Below are 21110 nucleotides of genomic sequence, written 5' to 3'. Positions count from 1 at the left end.
TGAGGAAAATCAGGCAGGTTCTGTTTTATTCCTAAATTCCTAATTTGAAGATAGTGAAAGAAATGTGTAGCTGTAAAGTTAAATTTGGAATGTAATTGTTCATAGGATGCAAAGATGCTGTCTATATATAGATCTCTAAGCAAGTTAATCCCAATTTTTTTCCAGATATTAAAAACTGCATATGTTTGCGAAGGTTAAAAGAGGTGGTTCTCTTGCAGAGGTGCCATAGATAAAAGATTCTCCATCTTAAAATGCTTTCTACATTGGTTCCATATTCTGAGTGTGTGAAGCACAATTGGTTTAACAGTATATTGGCGATAACTTGCATTTATTGGGGCACAAACCAGGGAGTATAAAGAAGTAGCAGGATTTTACTTCTATTGCAGACCAAGCCTGTATATGTTCATCTATTTGTGTCCAGGTTTTTATAGCTTGTATGTTTGCTGCCCAATAATAAAACTGAAAGTTGGGTAGAGCCATGCCACCTTCTGCCTTAGGTCTTTGTAGGGTTGCCCTTTGGATACGTGGATGTTTTGAGTTCCAAATAAATTAGGTTATTGTTGAATCTAATTGCTTAAAAAATGATTTATTGATGTATATCGGAATGTTTTGAAATAAAAAAAGAAGCTTAGGAAGAATATTTATCTTAACAACGTTAATTCTTCCTGCTAGAGTGAGATGAATGGTTGACCATCTATGCAAGTCTTGTTTAAGTTTTTCCATGCAGACGGCAAAATTTTGTTGATAAAGAGCTTTATGTTTACTTGTGATGTTTACCCTTAGGTATTTAAACTAATCTGCAATGATAAAAGGTAGACTGTCTAATCTAATATTATATGCTTGAGACATCACTGGAAAGAGTACACTTTTATTCAATAAATTTAATTTAATTTAAATTTTAATTCTGAGATCAGAGATCTTTTAAAATTCTGTAAGTGCTGTTAAGACTGCAGGCACAGAATTTTGTGGGTCTGATATATACAGTACCATATCATCTGCATATAGAGAAATGTTCTGTTCCAGTCCTTCTCTGATAATCCCCTTTATCTGATCAGCATTTTGACAGTGAACAACCAGTGGTTCAATGGCGATTGCAAATGGCAGCGGTGACAAGGGGCATCCTTGTCTGGTACCACATTCTAGTTTAAAGTAGTCTGAAGAAATGTTGTTAATACAAACTGAAGCTTCTGGATTGGTATACAGTAGTTTGATCCATGCATAAATGTTCTGGCCAAACCCAAATTTTTCTAATGATGTAAAAAGGTATTTCCATTCAATCAAGTCAAATGCTTTTTCTGCATCCAACGATAATAATATTTCTGGGGTGTTTGACTTTTTTGGTGAATATGTATTACATTAAACAGGTGTCGAAGATTGGAAGATAAGTGTCGAACCTTGATAAATCCAGTTTGATCTTGTGATATTACCGAAGGCAGCACTTTCTCCATCCTTCCAGCTACGATTTTTGAGAGTATCTTAACGTCATTATTCAGAAGAGAAACTGGTCTGTATGATGCACATTGTAATAAGTCTTTATTTTGTTTGGGAAAGACAGTGATTAATGCTTGGCGAAAAGTTTGAGGTAGAATTTGATTGTCTCTAGCTTCTGTAAATGTTGCTAATAGGAGCGGAGAATTCCTTAAAAAATTCTGCAGGGTAGTCATCAGGGCCTGCTGCTTTCCCACATTGAAGTGACTTTATAGCATCTATTAATTCTGATAGCGCCATAGGTTTATCCAGTTCCTCTACACAAAAAGTATCTATGTTTGGTATCTGTAGTATATCCAGAAATGTATTAGATTGTGTGTTGTCTTCTTTAAACTCAGTAGAATATAAGGATTTATAGTAGTCTCTAAATGTGTGCATTATATTTTTAGGGTCAATGATTTCGTCTCCGTTCATGTTGGTGATTACTAGGATTGCGTTGCGAACTTCTTGCTTGTGGATTTGTTGAGTTAAAAGCTTATTAGCTTTCAATCTATGCTCAAATTAATGATGTCTGGATTTACTATATACAGTAATCCCTCCTCAACCGTGGGGGCTGCATTCCAGAACCCCCCGCGATAGGTGAAAATCCGCGAAGTAGAAACCATATGTTTGTATGGTTATTTTTATATATTTTAAGCCCTTATAAACTCTCCCACACTGTTAACATTATTAGAGCCCTCTAGACATGAAATAACATCCTTTAGTCAAATGTTAAAACTGTGCTTCAAGACAAGACAGAGATGACAGATCTTTCTCAGAATTAAAAGAATGCAAACATATCTTCTCCTCAAAGGAATGCGTTTCAGGAGCAGAGAATGTCAGAGAGAGCGCTCGAGAGAAAAGCAAACAATCAAAAAATCAATACGTGCTTTTAAGTATGCCGAAGCACCACGACAAAGCAGCATTTTTTTAGAGGAGCGTCCGTATCTTCTAAGCAAACAGCCTCTGTGCAAACAGCCCCTCTGCTCACACCCCCTCCGTCAGGCAGAGAATGTCAGAGAGGGTGAGAGAGAGAGAAAAGCAAACAATCAAGCACCGCGCGGGAAGCATATCTTACTGTATATCATTGAGGAGTTTTAGTTAATATGTAATACATGCTCTGATTGGGTAGCTTCTAAGCCATCCGCCAATAGCGTCCCTTGTATGAAATCAATTGGGCAAACAAACTGAGGAAGCATGTACCATAAATTAAAAGACCCATTGTCCGCAGAAATCCGCGAACCAGCGAAAAATCTGTGATATATATTTAGATATGCTTACATTTAAAATCCGCAATAGAGTGAAGCCACGAAAGTCAAAGCGCGATATAGCGAGAGATTACTGTACAGTAAATTAGTTGTTCAGTTTCTTTAGTTGTCAAGAGGATGAGTTCTGAATGCAGAGCCTGCCTTTTCCAATGTAGAGCTTCGCTTAGAAGCTTGGCATGTTCTTCATCTATTCTAGTAATTTCTCTTTTTAACTCTGATAATTTCTTGGTTTCTAATGTATTTCTGTGGGAAAGATATGAAATATTCTTTCCTCTTAAGAAGGCCTTTAGAGTCTCCCAGAGTATTCCTGCAGAAACCTCTGAGGATGTATTTGTCTCTAGGAAGAAACTGATTTGTTTAGATATAAATTCTGTACAAATCTTGTCTGCTAATAGAAGTGGGTTAGGATGCCATCTGTGAGGTGAGTATGTGGGGCATAGTGATGGTCGGAAATAACAATAGCATCGTACTTGCAATTTAATCGTAGGCAGGAAATTATTATCCATAAAGAAATAATCAAAACTTGTCCATGCTTTTATTACATTCCGGATTGATCATTGTAATTCCCTACTGGCAGGTGCCCCTTCTGATCTTATATCACAGCTCCAGCTTATTCAAAACTCGGCTGCAAGAGTCCTCACTCGAACCAGCGAGCACATAACACCCATCCTGCTCTGCCTTCACTGGCTCCCTGTGTCTTACAGAATTAAATATAAAATCCTACTAATAACCTACAAACCCTTAAATGACCTCACACCAAACTACATCAGTGACCTTCTGCATCACTATGTGTCTGTCCACCCACTAAGGTCCTCAGATTCTGGTAATCTTGTTGTGCCCCATACTAATCTACACTCCATGGGTGACAGGGCCTTGTCTGGAATGACCTACCGAAATTAATTAGATCAGCTGACTCCATGAATTCTTTTAAAAAACAACTCAAACCTCATCTGTTCAGGAAGGCTTTTAGCTCTACCTGACTTTATTACCCTTCTCTCAGTTTACCTCTCTGTTAAGATGCTCATGTAACCTGTGTGTGTGTGTGCTAGACCATCAATTATGTTGTCTGTTAGGCTTTTTCAGTACAATTCTATATACTGTACTGTATACCCTGCCATTCTTTCTTAAACTCTGTGAAGTGCCTTGAGCTTGGGAAAGGTGCTATATAAATAAAATGTATTATTATTATTATTATGTTTCCAGCATGACACAAACAAATAACCTTCATTTGCATAGTTTTCTTTCTTTCTTTCTTTCTTTCTTTCTTTCTTTTACTCACAGTTCCCATAATTTGTATTTTAAGAAATAAAAATAGGCTTTTAAGCCTAAACTATGCTTTATAGCCAAACTAATATGAATTTAAACACTACACATCATATTTTCAATTAGTCTCAAAATATGCTCCCTTCTCTTATTAAAAAACAGTAGAAGATACAAAATACCTTTAAATTTCTTTAAAAAGCAGTATGACAACATGAAGACTGACTTTATTCTCTTATTCATATTATAATTCCTGATAATTAAGGTTATGCTTCCAGGTACAGAAGCTCTCTCTGTTATCTCTCTCTTTACTAGTTTTTGATAACCTTTTTTTTTTTAACAGTTACAGTATTAAAGTGAAGATTAGATGTGGTCTGGCATCCATCTTCTCACTATAAAATTTTTAATTAATTATTAAATTGAAGAAATGCTGCTGTTAATTGAAAACTCAAGTGTCGTTCGTCTTAACTGACTTTCAGACATTGTTATGTCTACAATGCCTGAGGATGTAAGAGACTCTAAGGAATGTAAAGTGGGTTATTTTAAATATTCCCACTGCAATCACAACAGCCTAAAGAGCTCTGTTACACCTTATCAGAAGAGCAGGGTAGTGAAGATTGTGAGCGAGAACAAAAGTATGATTTAAATGTTTCAAATCTGATCTACCTCCATATGAGGAAGCATCATTTCTAAATAAATTGGATGAATTGTCATGGCCAGTTCAGGTAGTGTAGTATTTTGGGTATTGTGGAGAACAGGCTCAAACTTCTTATTTCAGATGATATTTTAATATTGGACCGGTTATAGCTGATGGAATGGACAAGGCAGTGGAATAGGAAAGAGAGGGACTGGACATCCTGTATGTGAATGAGCATTGGTAAAAAAGGGAACACATTACAATTGAAACTTGAATTAACTTCACTTAAATTATCAAAATATTCCTGCAATTCTAATCTGAATGCAAATGCAAATACAAACAAGGTATATTTTGCTTATAACGTAGCAGGCTAATTTAGTGTAGAAATGGAAAATGACATTTGGGAAAAGTGCTTAAGTTACAGTTTAAGTCGCTTCAAGAAAATTCTTCTCCTTTCTCCAATCACTTCTGAGACTAGGGTGATATTTCTCTCTCTTGAGTCCTCCGTTACATTTAAAGTGCAGGTCTCCAAGGTAGTCCTCTGGCTTTTTAATTTTAAAGGGGCCACACTGGCTTACAGTGAAAGAGTACTGAACACCTGCCAGTTTTTCTTGGATGCACTCACACCATTTCTTTGAACTTGGATGCTAAAATACATGTGAGGACTAAATAGCAGATACAAAGGTTAATAAACATCCCTATAGTTCTAGTCTTGAATTTGGATTCTTTGATTTTTTTTCTCTTTCGTCTGCTTTGTCATTTATGACGTTTTATTATATATTCTCCATAGAAGGGACAGACAGTTGATTAATTTCTAAGTATATGATATGGATATTCCACATATCCATATCATTATTTAACTGCATCTTTTCTGTAACAATAATATATGCTTTGTTTATTTCTAGGTAATTGAATCTCTTCAAAGTGTTGATAGGATAATTGGACAGTTGATGAATGGGCTTAAACAGCTGGACCTTGACAGATGTGTTAATATTATAGTAGTTGCTGACCATGGTGAGTAAAATGTATTCAAAGTATTATAGACACAAAAGAAAGGTCCTTTTTTTCACATAAACCATAAAATTACAGTGTCAGGAACTGAATAAAAACAGCAAGCCCTAGTAGAAGACAACCCCCAACAAGCAGGTTCTGCAAAATATAACCCTTTTGTTGTTGTACTTCTACTACTTTCACCAGTAGATAGCATCTTGGAATGGCAGATAAAATTAAAGCATTTAAACAGAATGACATAATTATGGCCAGTGTGCATGAAGATGTAGAATGGGCATCAACATACTTTAATGTTATGTTACTCCAAAAGCAGCAATTTGTGGTAGACAGATTAAAAATAACTTCCAGAAATAGAAATATGAGAAATAGCAATGAACAAGTTCATGATGACCCTAATACTGGCTAATCCAGTAAGAAAGAGCAGAGCAACATCTTTCACACCCACGTGCAGAAACACAAACACACACACAAACACACACACACAAATCTGTGTGTGCAGGAGGGTGGTAAGCCAGCTTAGAAGCTAGCTGTGAGTAAATGAATGCCACAACGTAAACACATGAAGCCCAAAAGCTAGCTAAAGAACTTATCCATCTTGAATAAATGAATTGAAAGATTAGAATTCTTAGGTTATTTTCCTTTTTCTAGAGAAAAAAATATCTATCTAAGCCAAGAAACAGAATTTTCTATAGGAGAGAAAAAGTCAACTAAGGTTTCAGAGTTTTATATTTTGTATTTGTTTTTGTCTTTCAGCTATAAATACAGTATATACCATATATACTTACATGTATCCATCCATCTTCTATTAACCTTATGTTATAAAAAAAAATTGCGTCATTTTATTTCAAAAAGCGTGTTCAGGTTTTTTTTTTTTTATTTCATTTGATATACAGTACTTTGTTAATCCCTAAGGGGAAATCATCTGTCTTTTTGCATGAACTTTGGAGGTCAGTGTGCAGGGTCAGTCATTGTAAAGAATCTCTGACGCAATTTTCAAGTTAAGGACATTGATCAAGAGCTCAAAAAAGTACAGTAGGATTCCTTCTGGCAGTAATGGGATTTGAACCGGCAACCTTCCAGATACCAGCACACATCCTTGAAAGTAAGTCTATTACCACATTGAAACACAACAGAGAAAGTGAATGTGTTAATGTAGACTTTTGCCAATTTATGAACTCTGGCTAGGCCATTGGACACCTCTTGGTCCATGGTTCTTGATGATAATCCTTCAATTAGTTGTGAACCACCCAATCTCACTGAGATTGCACAGGCGGTGAACCAGCTGAGGGTAGGGAAGGCTTCTGAGTTCTATGACATCCAGGATGAACTTCTCCGGGCTGGTGATAAGGCTCTCCTCCTTCTATCGCAAGCAATCTTTGCTTACTATTGGGAGACGGGCGTCATTTCAGCTGAATGGGAAACAGGACTTGTCATGCCTATCTGGAAAGGGAAGAGTGATCGCCTGGATTGCAGCAACTACAGGGGGATGACACTGCTCTCTGTGCTGGGTAAGGTTCTTGCTAGTGTCACCCCTAATAGGATCCATGATCACCTGCTCACCTACCAGCGACAAGAGCAGTCTGGTATTATGCCTAAGAAGTCTACCATCAGCTGCATCCCTGCACTGAGGGTTCTCATGTAGGGCAAAAGCAAATATTGGCAGAGTTTCTTTGCAGCCTTTGTCAATTTTCATAATACGTTTGACTCAGTTGATCGAGGTGTCCTGTGGAACATCCTGAGACTTCATGAGATCCCCACAAAATGTTTAGATATCATAGCTGACCTGTACATTGGTACTGTGAGTGCTGTGCAGAGTGGAGGCAGAACCTCTGCGTTTTTCCCAGTTTATTTACTCCTACTCTACTCTGTTTAGTGCTTGCATGGACTGGATGTTGGGCGGGTCGTGGGGTCCAGCGGCAGTGGGGCATCTGTTGGTGAAGAAAGATTTATTGATCTTGATTTTGCTGGCAATGCTGTGATCTTCTCAGAGTCAATGGAGGCCCTGATTAGGGCTTTCGAGATACTGAGTGTAGGCTTGAGATACTAGTGTCTAGGCATGCAAGTGTCCTGGATAAAAACCAAGACCCAGGCCTTTAATGGCTTCTTGGACACAGCAATTGGCAGTGTCGAGAATGTCAACCTTGTCGAGAAGTTTACATACCTCAGCAGTGACATTCATGCCTTTGGTGACAATTCCTATGAAATCAGTAGATTAATTGGGAGAGCACGGAGAGGTGGGGTCATGAGGTTGCTGGGAAGGGGTGTGTGTGTGTGTGGTACTCCCATTACCTTTACATCCAACTTTTTTTAGAGTCTTGGTGCTTCCTGTTTTGCTATATGGTTGTGAGACTGATGGTGCGGGTCGGCTCCATGCTCCCACTCTTGTTTGGGAGTCTCTTGAACCTAACACTGTCGATGCTCATGACCAGGATGAGCTGAGCAGATGAGGACAAACACACCAAGCAAGGGGATGGTGAAACTGTGTTCAGTGCTTTTATTAAAAACAAACTAAACAAAACAGTGTTCCTAAGTGAAGTTGAAAGTTCTAAATAATCCAATTAAAATAAAATGTCGGTGGAGGTTAAATCCAATAAATAGAAAAAAATCAAAAACAAGGTTAAAACTCAGGCATGAAACTGTACTTAAAAGCACAAGCCCTGGTGCATTCTATTAAAACAGACGTCTCCTTGGCTTAACCAGGGCGGGTCCTTGCAACCAAGGAGTCACCTAAACGGTAGTGCAGCCCAACTTCAACTCTGCTTCTAGGCTCAGGCCCCTGTAGTTGTCTCTGGCTCCCCAGCTAGGCACCCTTCCGATCCTCTGACTCCCGCTGCCAAGCTTGCGTCCTTGTGGTCCATAGCACCACAGCAGAATGCCTCTCTCAACCTCTCCTTGTCCTGCAGCCATGCTGCCTCTCTCTGGCAAGTTGCTACAACAGAGCAGTGTTTCGGCCACTGTAACTACCCAGGTCACTCAGCTGCAGTGGCGATTAGCCCCCTAATGCTGGCCGCACACTTAATTCCTGGGGCTTTCATCCAAGCTGCCTGCCATCTCTCTCTCGAGTTTGCTAGCTCCTGTCTTTTCTCTCCATCCTTTAATCTCCTTTCATTTTCCTCTGTTCTCCTCTCTTGCTGATTGGCCTTTTCCTCTCAATCCCCCTCTTTTGCACTTGCGCTTCCCTTTTATAACGGGGACGTGGTACAGGTGCAGCAGTTAGCAGCTCATGGCGTCAATTAGGGTTGCGGGTGATCCTGCACCTGTGCACAAAGTGCAGAGCCATCTCCTCCTGCATCATGCACAGGAAACCAGGTGAGAGCATGGTAGCATGACGAAAGTGAAGACATGAGTCTAGTGATTATTTATTTAAATGATGCCCATCAGCCATGGATTTCACTTTACCACAGAGACATGGATGCTATCAACTGACCTGAGATAAAAATTGGACTCCTTTGGTACTGTATCTCTTCAGATAATCCTTGTTTTAATTGTTGTTTTCCCTGCTTTGACTTTGTGTCTATCGAGCAACTTTTCACATAGTCTCAAATGAGGAAAGATTACCTGTATCACCTGCATTACAGCACTTTGGCCAAGTGGCATGATTCCCTGAGGGAGATATGGCTCGAAGGATCCTCATTGCTGAAGACACCAACAGTTGTACCAGGCCAAAGGGATGCCCATGCGACTGTGGCAGACAAATTAAGCTTTAGTGGACTATAGTTACTTTGATCAGCCTGATCACCATTTTTAAACAATGGGATACTGTTTGCTAGTGTACAGTCTTTGGGAATTTCCCCAGTCTACAGAGGTTTTCAAAATATGTGGCAAGCATTTATATGGGTACTCACTAAATCCCTCACTCCAGGATAAAAGTTATCTGGTCTTGGAGATTTGTTAAACTTCAGCCTATCCTAGCAGTACTTCTCCCTCAACAATTTCTGAGTCACCAAATACTTCCCATAGTAGTCCCTGTTTTTGAGTAGGATATCTACTTCTGCACACATATAAATTTCAGTAAAGTTCAAGTTCAAGGCATTTGCTATTTCATTGTCTGTATAGTCTAGCTCACCATTACTGCTCCTTTTCACCTCCTCCTTAAACGTTCTTTTACTACTAAAATATTGAATGAATGTCTTTGGGTCATCTTTTGCCTTTTTATTATTTTTCTCCAACTCTCTTTCCTAATATTCTTTTAAACTGTTTTTCTCATTCTGTCATATATTCTCGACAATTAGTGCAAGAGTTACTCATCTTATGTGCCTTAAACAGAAATTTTTCCTTTTAAGGTTCTTATTTGTCCACCTCATAGTACTGCTTTTAAAGTTTGGGATGAGCTTGTCATATATTATATATATAAAACCGTGTTAAATCTGCTCCACTACTTATCAACTGTTTCCACACATGAACTGCATGTTCTGATTTATCTTATTTAGGTTGGCTGAACCTGCTTAAAGTTTGCCCTACTAAAATTAAACTTTTTATCTTTGAATATGCACTATTCTAGGAACACTATGAAAACACATCAGATCTCAATGGGAAAAAAATCATGCTGGATATCTGTACTGATATGGACTGGGTAATGTGTTAGGAACGAAAGGATGCAACATCAAAATCGTACTCAGTAGTTTGTATGGCCCCCACATCCTTGTATGCATGCCTGACAACATTGGGGCGTGCTCCTAATGTGACGATGGATGGTGTCCTGGGGGATCTCCTCCCAGATCTGGAACAGGGCATCACTGAGCTCCTGGAAAGTCTGAAGTGCAACCTAGTGGCGTCGGATGGACTGAAACATAATGTCTCACAGGTGTTCTATTAGATTTAGGCCAGTCAAATGTGGGGGCCAGTCAATGGTATCAATTCCTTCATCCTCTCACCACATGAGGCGGGCATTGTCGTGCACCAGGAGGAACCCAGGACAAACTGCACCAACATAGGGTCTGACAATGGGTCCAAGGATTTCATCCTGATACCTAATGTCAGTCAAGGTGCTGTTGTCTAGTCAGTATATATACGAGGATGATTCAGAAGAGGTATAGGAACTCTGGGAGCATACTGATCTTCAAAATATTAACTCTCCTAGCTAATGAAAGAAGGAGGGAGCCCCATAGCTGGGGCAGTTACTCTGTAAAAAATTATATTTAGGTTACTTCACTAATTACTTCCTGGTAAAAGTAAATGACTTGAAAATGATAATGTTACTTCTATGATACTCTGAAAATCATGCAGATCTGTGCAAATTAGAAAGTACAAGAATGACAGTGAAATGTCCTTTCAGTATTTTACTAAGGAGGAAACCTTGCATTCACTAATAATTAGATTAATGGTCAAGTTAATTTACTTGTACACAGACTTCTCCATTTTTTGCGACATCATTAAAAAGATTGAAAAAATTGAAATGTGTGTATATTTTGTGACATGACACTTGTAGCATTTTCATTTGATTAGATATTAATTACATTTTTGTCTCTCTAAATCTAATTCCTTTTGAGCTCTTTAATGAAGAGCTGTACACCAGAAAAATGAAAATATTAATTCAGCTGTCATATGTCGTCTTAGAAAGATTCCGGACATATCCCATGGTTCCCTTTCACTCCATCTTCCTTAACTAGAATTACATGTTTTCCAATCTATACTAATAAAAGGCAAAGCCCTCACTGACTGATTCACTCATCACTAATTCTCCAACTTCCCGTGTAGGTAGAAGGCTGACATTTGGCAGGCTCATTCCTTACAGCTTACTTACAAAAGTTAAGCAGGTTTCATTTCGAAATTCTCCGCGTAACAATCATAACTGAATCCTACTTACGTACATACATACGTCCATAGCCTGCAGCTCGGTTGCCGTGTGAGGCGGTTTTGGGGGTTGGGAGTTGCGTGTTGCAACCTGCGTCCTACGTCCCCCGGTCTCTCCCCCCGTAGTTGGCTGCCTGCCTTATATAAGATTTAAATACTTTAACGAGCAGAGCAGACACGCTGGCAAACAGCACTGAAAATAAATACACGCGGGCTAATCCACAAGTTCATAGAGACGCTATTGCTAAATACTCGCAGGCAATTCAAAAAGCTAATACCGGGAATGCCTGTTAAACATCTTAGATTCATGAGTAGCGATTTGGGTGTTGAGATGTCTGTCGAGGTGATCACTGTAATATTTATATGTCATTGAAATGTATTATTATCAGGCATGGTTTAGGCACCTATGTCATCAGGAAGGCACCAGAAAAAAGGACCTCAAGGTTACTATTATGGAAGTTAATTTAGAGCACGGATGCTGTGAATGTAACAGCTGTATTAAATAAAGTTCCCCTGCATACTTTAAAAGAAAGTCTCACCATCATTTCATTTTTCACCATTTGTGAAAACAAGACATGCTGTCAGAATAGAGGACAGTCATGGATTTTGTTGGAGTTCCCTCGCCACGAATTGACTGGGATTCTTTTAACCTGCCAGGAAAATAGAAAAAGTTCCGACAGCACGTGGAGCTGATGTTTTCTGCCCCGCTGAAAGGCAAAGATGAGAGTGAGAAATGCAGCTACCTGCTCCTGTGGACTAGGGAAAAAGGAATATACATTTTTAACACATGTACTATCACCCAGGAGGAAGTCAAGGTACTGAAAACTTATGACCATTTTCAGGCGTTTGTCATGCCTAAGACGAATACGATATTCGCGAGATACAAGTTTAATCAAGTTAAGTCAGGTTGCACTCACCTCCTTGAATATTATATGAATGCAATGCCTGCTCTTCAAGATGTTTACATAGTATTTGTTTAGAAGTACAGTCATTCAATGTAATAAGATTATTTGCTAAGATCTTCTGTTATATTCCAACATGTGACTGAAATATGTTTAGTGTTTCTTATCCAGGAGTCAGGAGTTAGCAGCATAATAGAAGGGTGGGTGGAGATTAGCAAATTCCTGTCAACAATATTGTTCTGCGTGGCACTTTTTTCACAAATCAAATATCAGAATATATCCTCTGATCCAAGAAGAACAATTTGAATTCTGCCCTAATCATTGGAACAGCAGTCAAGCTCTATACACTTGAACAGATATTTGTAGGGTCTCTGGAATTTGCTGATCATATTCAAAATGTGCTTGGTGAATTTGGAAAAAAGTTTTTGGAACTGTTATATCTCCTGGAAAATGCTTCAAGAGTATGGAGTTCTGGATCCACTACTGCATGCAATTTGATTCATGTTATTTGTAGAGCAAGAGTTGAGTGTGTTGAGTTGAGACCATTCATTGTGTGTGTGTGTCTGTGTGTGTGTGTGTGTGTGCCTGGCCTTTTCTCCTGTTCATGATTTTTATAGCAGGTTATCAAGGCACAGCCAAAGTTTGGAGGATATTCAGTTAGGGGGCTGTATCTCTGCTGTTTGAAATCCATGTTGTTCTTTTAGCCTTCTGTGGAACAGTTCCCATGTAGGTGAGATGAAGCTGTGATAAAAATGATCACCTCCAAATCTGTATAAATGGTTCTTTGCTAGAGAATAATTGCATTTGTGACTGCATTTATGGGTTTGAGCAAATGCAGCATATGGAGGACTTCAAGTATTTTCCATTCTTGATCACAACTGATGGTAGAGGTGATGATAGATTGATCAACTAATTGGTGCAGCTGTAGCAGTTTTAGAAACATTATATCAGACCATGGTAGTGAAGCAGCGTTGGTGAGATAAGTTTTCTCATTATGACACAAAATTTACCTCCAAAACATCACTTTAAATCATACCATAATCACTAGAATTAAACATTAAAAAATTATATATGTATATATTGTAGTATACATAGTGTGTATATGCATACATATATTTGAATATACTGTATATGTATATAGTATGTGTAGCAAGAAGTCCTCAAAGAGAGAAAATGGATAGATAGATAGATAGATAGATAGATAGATAGATAGATAGATAGATAGATACTTTATTAATCCCCAAGGGGAAATTCACATACTCCAGCAGCAGCATACTGATAAAAACAATATTAAATAAAGAGCAATAAAAAAAAGCAGTGCAAGTTAAAAAATGCAAGGTGGAGAGTGCAAGGCAGGTATAACAGTCTATAATCTTGTATAGTGTTAACGTTAAACCCCCGGGTGCAATTGAAGAGTCAAATAGTGTGGGGGAGGAACGATCTCCTCAGCCTGTTCAGTGGATTCTCCATGATTGACAGGAGCCTGCTCAGCGGCCGTCACTCTGCCACAGATGTCAAACTGTCCAGCTCTGTGCCTACAATAGAGCCTGCCTTCCTCACCAGTTTGTCCAGGCGTGAGGCATCCTTTATGCTGCCTCTCCAATACACAACCGTGTAGAAGAGGGCACTCGCCACAATCGTCTGATAGAACATCTGCAGCATCTTATTGCAGATGTTGAAGGACGCCAGCCTTCTACAGAAGTATAGTTGGCTCTGTCCTCCCTTGCACAGAGCATCAGTGTTGGCAGTCCAGTCTAATTTATCATCCACCTGTACTCCCAGGTATTTATAGGTCTGCACTCACTGCACACAGTCACCTCTGATGATCATGGGGTCCATGAGGGGCCTGGGCCTCCTAAAATCCACCACCAGCTTCTTGGTTTTGCTGGTGTTCAGTTGTAGGTGGTTTGAGTTGCACCATTTAACAATGTCCTTGATTAGCTTCCTATACTCCTCATCCTTCCCATTCCTGATGCAGCCCACGATAGCAGTGTCGTCAGTGAACTTTTGCACATGGCAGGACTCTGAGTTATTTTGGAAGTCTGATGTATATAGGCTGAACAGGACTGGAGAAAGCACAATCTCCTGCAGCGCTCCTGTGCTGCTGACCACAATGTCAGACCTGCAGTTTCTGAGATGCAAATACTGAGGTCTGTCTGTAAGATAGTTCACGATCCATGCCACCAGGTATGAATCCACTCTCATCTCTGAGGGATCGGTGTAGCATGTACTGTAGATGATGGCATCCTCCATTCCCACCTTCTCCTGGTATGTGAACTGCAGAGGGTCGAGGGTGTGGCGGACCTGTGTCCTCAGGTGGTGAAGCTGCAGTCAGTCCATGGTCTTCATCACATGTGATGTCAGTGCGACAAGCCTGAAGTCATTCAGCTCACCAGGACATGATACCTTTGGGACTGGGGTGATGCAAGATGTTTTCCAAAGCCTCAGGACTCTCCCCTGTTCCAAGCTCAGGTTGAAGATGCGCTGTAGAAGACTCCCCAGCTCCAACGCACAGGCCTTCAGCAGTCGTGGCGATACTCCATCTGGACCTACTGCTTTGCTGGCACAAAGTCTCCTCAGCTCTCTGCTTACCTGGGCTGCTGTAATTGTGGGTGTGGGGAAACTATCTCCCATGCTGGTAGCAGCAGAAGGATGGGTGGAGGTTGCAGTACTCTGAGGTGAGAGTGGGTTAGGGTGGTCAAACCTGTTAAAGAAGTTGTTCATCAGTTTTACTCTCTCCACGTCTCTCTCGATGGTGGCACCCCGCTTCGAGCTGCAGACAGTGATAATCTTCATCCCATCCCACACTTCCTTCATGCTGTTATTCTGCAACTTCTCCAGCTTTCTCCTGTACTGCTCTTTCGCCGCCCTGAGCTGGACTCAGAGTTCCTTTTGCACGCGCTTGAGCTCATGCTGATCACCGCCTTTAAAAGTCCTTTTCTCCTGGTTCAAAATGCCCTTAATGTCACTTGTAATCCATGGCTTGTTGTTAGCATAGCAGCGTACTGTTTTTACTGGAACTACAATGTCCATACAGAAGTGATGTAGTCAGTAGTGCAGTCAACAACCTCCTCAGTGTTCTCACTATGTGACCCCTGCAGGATATCCCAGTTCGTAGTTCCAAAGCAGTCTCTCAGAGCCTGTTCTGCCTCATGGGACCACTTCCTGAATGAGCGTGTGGCTGTAGGCTGAAGCAGAATCAGGTTATGATCTGCTTTCCCAAGCACAGGCAGCAGGGTGGCACTGTATGCGTCTTTAACGTTTGCATACAGTAGGTCAATAATCCTATTTCCCCAGGTGTTACAATCCACATACTGAGAGAAGGCAGGTAAAGTTTTGTCCAGCGTTACATGGTTAAAATCTCCAGAGATTAGCACAAACGTCTTGCCTCATAAGCATTCTCTGTAGGTCCTGACATTTTTCACCAGCGCAGTCAGTTCGTCGATTTTATTTGGTAGTGAGTTCACATTTCCCAGGATCACAGAAGGCACCGAAGGCTTGTATCGCCACTTCCTCACTAGCCTTTTAGCCTTTAGCTTAGCGCCAGCTCTGCTGCCATGATACCGCCTTCTTACCTCATCAGGTAAATAGGGAAACCACACCGGCACATGCATTTGTTCCTAGCGCTAAATGAATCACATATCTTAAAATAGTCTTTTATTCCTGTGCTTTCAACACCTACCAGGTGTCATCATCAGAGGAAAATGATTAGATGTACAGGAATCAAATCTATAGCAGATCAGGAAAGACCCATGGTCTCGGATATATGGACATACCAATTGAATTGGACATGTGTTTATCTCTAACACAGTGCAAGTAAGATTCAGGGCAAATGCTAAGAGTGCCAAAGAGGTGGCTGAATTATGGTCCTCAAATAAAAAAGCCATTAACAGGCACTTGAACCCAGGATATGCAGGCTTAAAAAAAGAACATTCAAATAATAAAAAAAATTTTTAAGACCTGGATCCTTAGAACCCCACCTTACTAAACCAACTCCCTCTACACCCACCTACCCCCCTTCCCCCCTTCCTCATTTGTTAAATATTGCATTTGATTCTTGTATATCTAATCATTTGCCTCTTATAATGACACCTGGTGGGTGCTAAAATAGTCTTTCATTCCAGAGCTTCCATGATTTGTGATTCATTTTCTCCCTGTGGCCTTCCTGCTATACAGTAAATATGTAGAATCACAGACCTTCACTTCTATATGTACCGTATATGTGCATAGATAAGGGTATACATAAAATAAAGATCTTTTTGTAAAATGAAAACTAAACTAAAAATACAGAATGAAGGCTAACTAATACTAAATTAAAACTAAAAGTTTAGATTAGAGGTAATATAAAAATAAAAACTAGTGTTAAAGGCAAAGCTATAATAACCTTGAATCCCACTAATCCAAGTCCCTGCAAATGTGAAATATTTCCCAAGAATGAAATCAAGATGGAGAGGGAGAATGTGCTCTAAAGCCCTTTGAAATAGAAATAACCTGGAAAGCTTTGTCTGGAAACAGGAAGTCCTACCTCAAAGAGTGATCAGTCATGTGGCTTCTTCCATTCCCCCTTTGCTTTTATAAATGAACAATTTACAATTATGTAAAATGACAACAATGAACAAACAGCCAAACAGACCAAACAAATGACAAAAAAAAATCACAAAAATCAAGCTGAGGCAATGAGTTTGATGGTAGATCTTAGCATACATCCAGATGTTGACTCCAATTCGGCTAACTGGCAATCAGAAGCTAATTGTTTAATTGCTTAAAGGCTTCACATCATTTTCTGGAATTTACCAAGCTGTGTAAAGGCACAAAGATTAAAAAAGTTCTGAAAGCATGTGACCCACTTGAATTGTGTTATACTCAATGAAATGCAAAATAATCTACCTGAGAACATTGTTGGAAAAGATTACTTTTACCTTGCACAAAGTAGATCACTTAAACAATATGCCAAATGTATAGTTTGTTAGTATACAATCTGTTGAAGGGTTTATACTTATAAAGTAAGTTTTAAAGAATTCATCCTAAGTGTATGTAAGCATCTGACTTCAACTGTCATTTAAAAACATTTTAAGATACACCTAAATGATTTATGTATATATTTAAATACAGCACTAATAAAATATTTGAGATGTATTCCTATATTTCAACAATGTATTAATATCTTGATTGAAATTACAAATACTGTATCTATAAATTATTTACAGATATCTTTAAATTATTTAAAGAGAACTTCTGAATATTAACAGTTTATGTCTTTAAAACTACAATATCTCAAAATATATTTAAATGAATTTTATAATGGTGAGGCATGGAGTGGCATTTGTGGGTTTCAGAAAAATGTAAAGTATACAGGGGTGGACAAAAGTAGGTTTACAGTTGTCAGTACGCAAGACTGGAAATTTGAGCATTTATGAGATTGTACCTAAATGCACTGTGCCATTGTGACATTCTTTTGAATAAATAAAACTATTGTAGTAATCATAACCCGCTTGTCTTTTTCAGTGCAAGCAACTTTAAACCTACTTTTGCCCACCCCTGATTATCTAGCATTTGTGGAGTTAGTGTGTGAGTGTTTGGGAAGAAGCCGAACACAAAGGGTACTACAATTGTGCCACAATTTTGGCAGCAAACTTTTTTTCTATGAGGTATTCAAGTGCTCAGCTGCTTCTAACACACATTTCCCACAACTCTACACCTTGCACTGTTTTCTTTTTTGTTAACATTAAAATCAGCTGTAAAATTGGATGCCACACATAGAGTTGTTTCTCTGCCAGTGTCTTGTTTCAGGATGCCTATCCTACTTTTGCTTATTTTAAGACAGACTGCACACATAATGCTGCTAATACATAAGAAAATTGTTTCATTTGAAGATTAAAAAAACAATTCTTATTACTTTAATAGAAGTTTATGTGAATAACTGAATAACTGAATAAATAACTGGAGAATATTTAAAGAAAAGAAGATATTTAGGGGCACCAGTAACTGATTTATAGATGCCTTTAAAACATTTCAAGATATCTTTATATGTGCAGAGGTGCTTTAAAGATATTTAATAATTTCAAAATATCTGTAATTTATTTAACAATGTCTGGAAATCAGATAAAAATATCCTTAAATCATTTAAAGGTATCTTTAAATGTACAGGGATCTGGTAGAATAGTTATTAGAATGAAAACGGTAAGATACCTTTCAATATGAAATTAAAATATTCCTTTTATTGGTACAGTATCTTAATGTTGTGATATATTTCATAATTTGGAAATATTTTTAAATTATTTAAAAATATAGTTATATCCAATGTATGCCAATATGTTCGATAGATAGATAGCCAACACATTACACCAATTTTAAAAACCCTACACTGGCTGCCGGTTAGATTCAGAATTGATTTTAAGATACTCCTCTTAACCTACAAGACACTAAACGGTCTAGCCGCCACATATTTGAGTGTCTTGCTCCATCCTCACAATCCTCTTCGTGTTCTTAGATCCGCAGATCAGTTGCTCCTAACTGTTCCCAAGGCACGTTTTAAAGCTCGTGGTGAAAGAACAACAACAACAACAACAACATTTATTCATATAGCACATTTTCATACAAACAGTAGCTCAAAGTGCTTTACATATTAAAGAATAGAAAATGAAAGACACAATTATAAGACAAAATAACATCAACATTAATTAACATCGAATAAGAGTAAGGTTCTTTGGCCAGGGGGGACAGAAAAAACAAAAAAACTCCAGACGGCTGGAGAAAAAATAAAATCTGTAGGGATTCCAGACCATGAGACCGCCCAGTCCCCTCTGGGCATTCTACCTAACATAAATGAAACAGTCCTCTTTGGATTTAGGGTTCTCACGGAAGGGCCTGATGATGATGATGGTCACGTAGACTTCTGCCTTTTAATCCATCCATCATTGTTGGAGCATCATGAAGCTTTGAGTAGGTGGTGGTGGCGCACCAAAAAAGGGCTTTTTCCGTCTGTGCACCCAGGCTGTGGAACTCCCTACCTTTAGTGGTTAGAAAAGCCACCTCAGTCGCCTCATTTAAATCACGCCTAAAAACACACTTCTTCACATTGGCTTTTACTTCATAACCTGCCTCATTTCCACTTGTTTCTTCCTATTTCCCTATTTTATTGGGTCCTCTGGCCTGTTTTTAGTATCTCTGTTTTAATTTCTCTCAATGTTTGTGTTTAATATTTTGTTTTTAGTCTTGCTTCTTTTTAACTGTACAGCGCTTTGGTCAGTTGCAATGCTGTGTTTTTAAGCGCTCAACAAATAAAAATGGTATGGTGTGGTATTTTGAATATCTTAATTGCATTGGAAGATATTAGTAAATGATTTAGTCATAAATGTAACTTTAAATGCACAATACTGTATCTCTAAATGGTAATTTGGCTTCCCATAAGGTTGGAAGTTCTATCATGAAAACTAATACCTTGTGTGTGCTTGGCTAAAGATGCAACACATGCCATTCCAAGCCTGCTGTAGGAACAAGTAGTGATGGAAATAAGCTGTTAGTCCTTCATATACAGTACTTTAAACTGAAGAGTGGGGTGGGGTGGTGCCCCTGTTGGAGTTGTCTATGCATGTCAGAATGTAGCATGGAATCTTTAATGTCAGGGGCTAAAGCCTCAGAAGCCCCCCTAATGATGTCATGGCAATAAAGCATTACAGTTTGCTTTGATACAAGTCATTTGAGTAGCCCCTTCATATTTTGCATCAAGTAAAGTTTAAAAGAGAGTGAAACATTCAGTTTACTCTTACTAAACTTTAAATTGTAAACTTCCATCCATCCATCATCCAACCCGCTAGATCCTAACTACAGGGTCACGGGGGTCTACTGGAGTTAATCCCAGCCAACACAGGGCTCAAGGCAGGGAATAAATCCTGGGCAGGGTGCCAGCCCACCATAGTAAATTCTAAACTTGTAAAATTAAATGTTATTAATCTTTCTATTATATGAACTTCCAGACACTAATTTCTTTTTTATTTTAAAAAGCAATTTAATGTTCTTTTTCACTCTGATATATGTGATTTATTAATAACTTAAGTGCCATCATCTCAAAACTGATTGCAGTTACACATTTCCTAATAACTTCTCATAAAGACAAAATGTTAAAAGAATCATATTTGCCTCAGTACTGAGGTTCTCATCCAAATGGATGATATTTGTACTAGGGCTGAAATGTTTAGTTTTTTTACATTTTCATCTGACTGAAATGCCAGAACTACACTCTTGTTATCTGGGTGTTGCTGGCTCATGCCTGTCTTTGGAGAACTGGCTTCCAAATTCAACATATCTTAATGCTCCACACAAACTGAGCCATTCCAATTTTCTCCCTGGACTCTTTCATGATCATCCACTTAACATAATATTTATTTTCCATGCTTAATTTAAGCAATGATTTTTTTATGAATGTATTAGTAATGTTGGCACATATAAGCTGTACATTTGCCCAGACTAATAGCATACTAATTTAAAGAATACATAATGATGGATGGATTTGTATAACAACTGTACAATTAATAGACTAGTTAGATAGGAAAAAATATATGGTGTTGGAGCCATTTAGTCATAGGCAGTAGAATTGTCTGTTACAAGAAGACAAAAAAGAAAGCCAACTCTATAGTATCAGTTACTACAAAGCAGAATGTGAGAAAAATGATTTAATTGTTCATAAAGATATAGTAGGTAACGTTGCAAGGACAAGAACAGATGTGAGAGTGCTGCTGAGAGGACACATGTCTGGGCTACGGTTATTCAATT

At 38.7% G+C, this 21110-nt stretch overlaps 1 protein-coding gene across 1 annotated transcript in view; it reads left to right on the top strand.

Moving 5' to 3' along the window:
* The window catches only part of LOC120515508 (venom phosphodiesterase 2-like), a 162993-nt gene that overhangs the window by 63969 nt on the left and 77914 nt on the right, over positions 1–21110 (top strand). Inside the window, exon 11 of the mRNA XM_039736569.1 lies at positions 5538–5646. Coding sequence (XP_039592503.1) covers positions 5538–5646 — 109 coding nt within the window. The remainder of the gene's footprint in view (positions 1–5537; positions 5647–21110) is intronic.

Source organism: Polypterus senegalus, chromosome 15 (genome assembly GCF_016835505.1).
Source record: "Polypterus senegalus isolate Bchr_013 chromosome 15, ASM1683550v1, whole genome shotgun sequence".
Classification (NCBI taxonomy): Eukaryota; Metazoa; Chordata; class Cladistia; order Polypteriformes; family Polypteridae; genus Polypterus; species Polypterus senegalus.
Note: the sequence above shows the minus strand (reverse complement) of the source record. Positions and strands in the feature narration are given on the sequence as shown.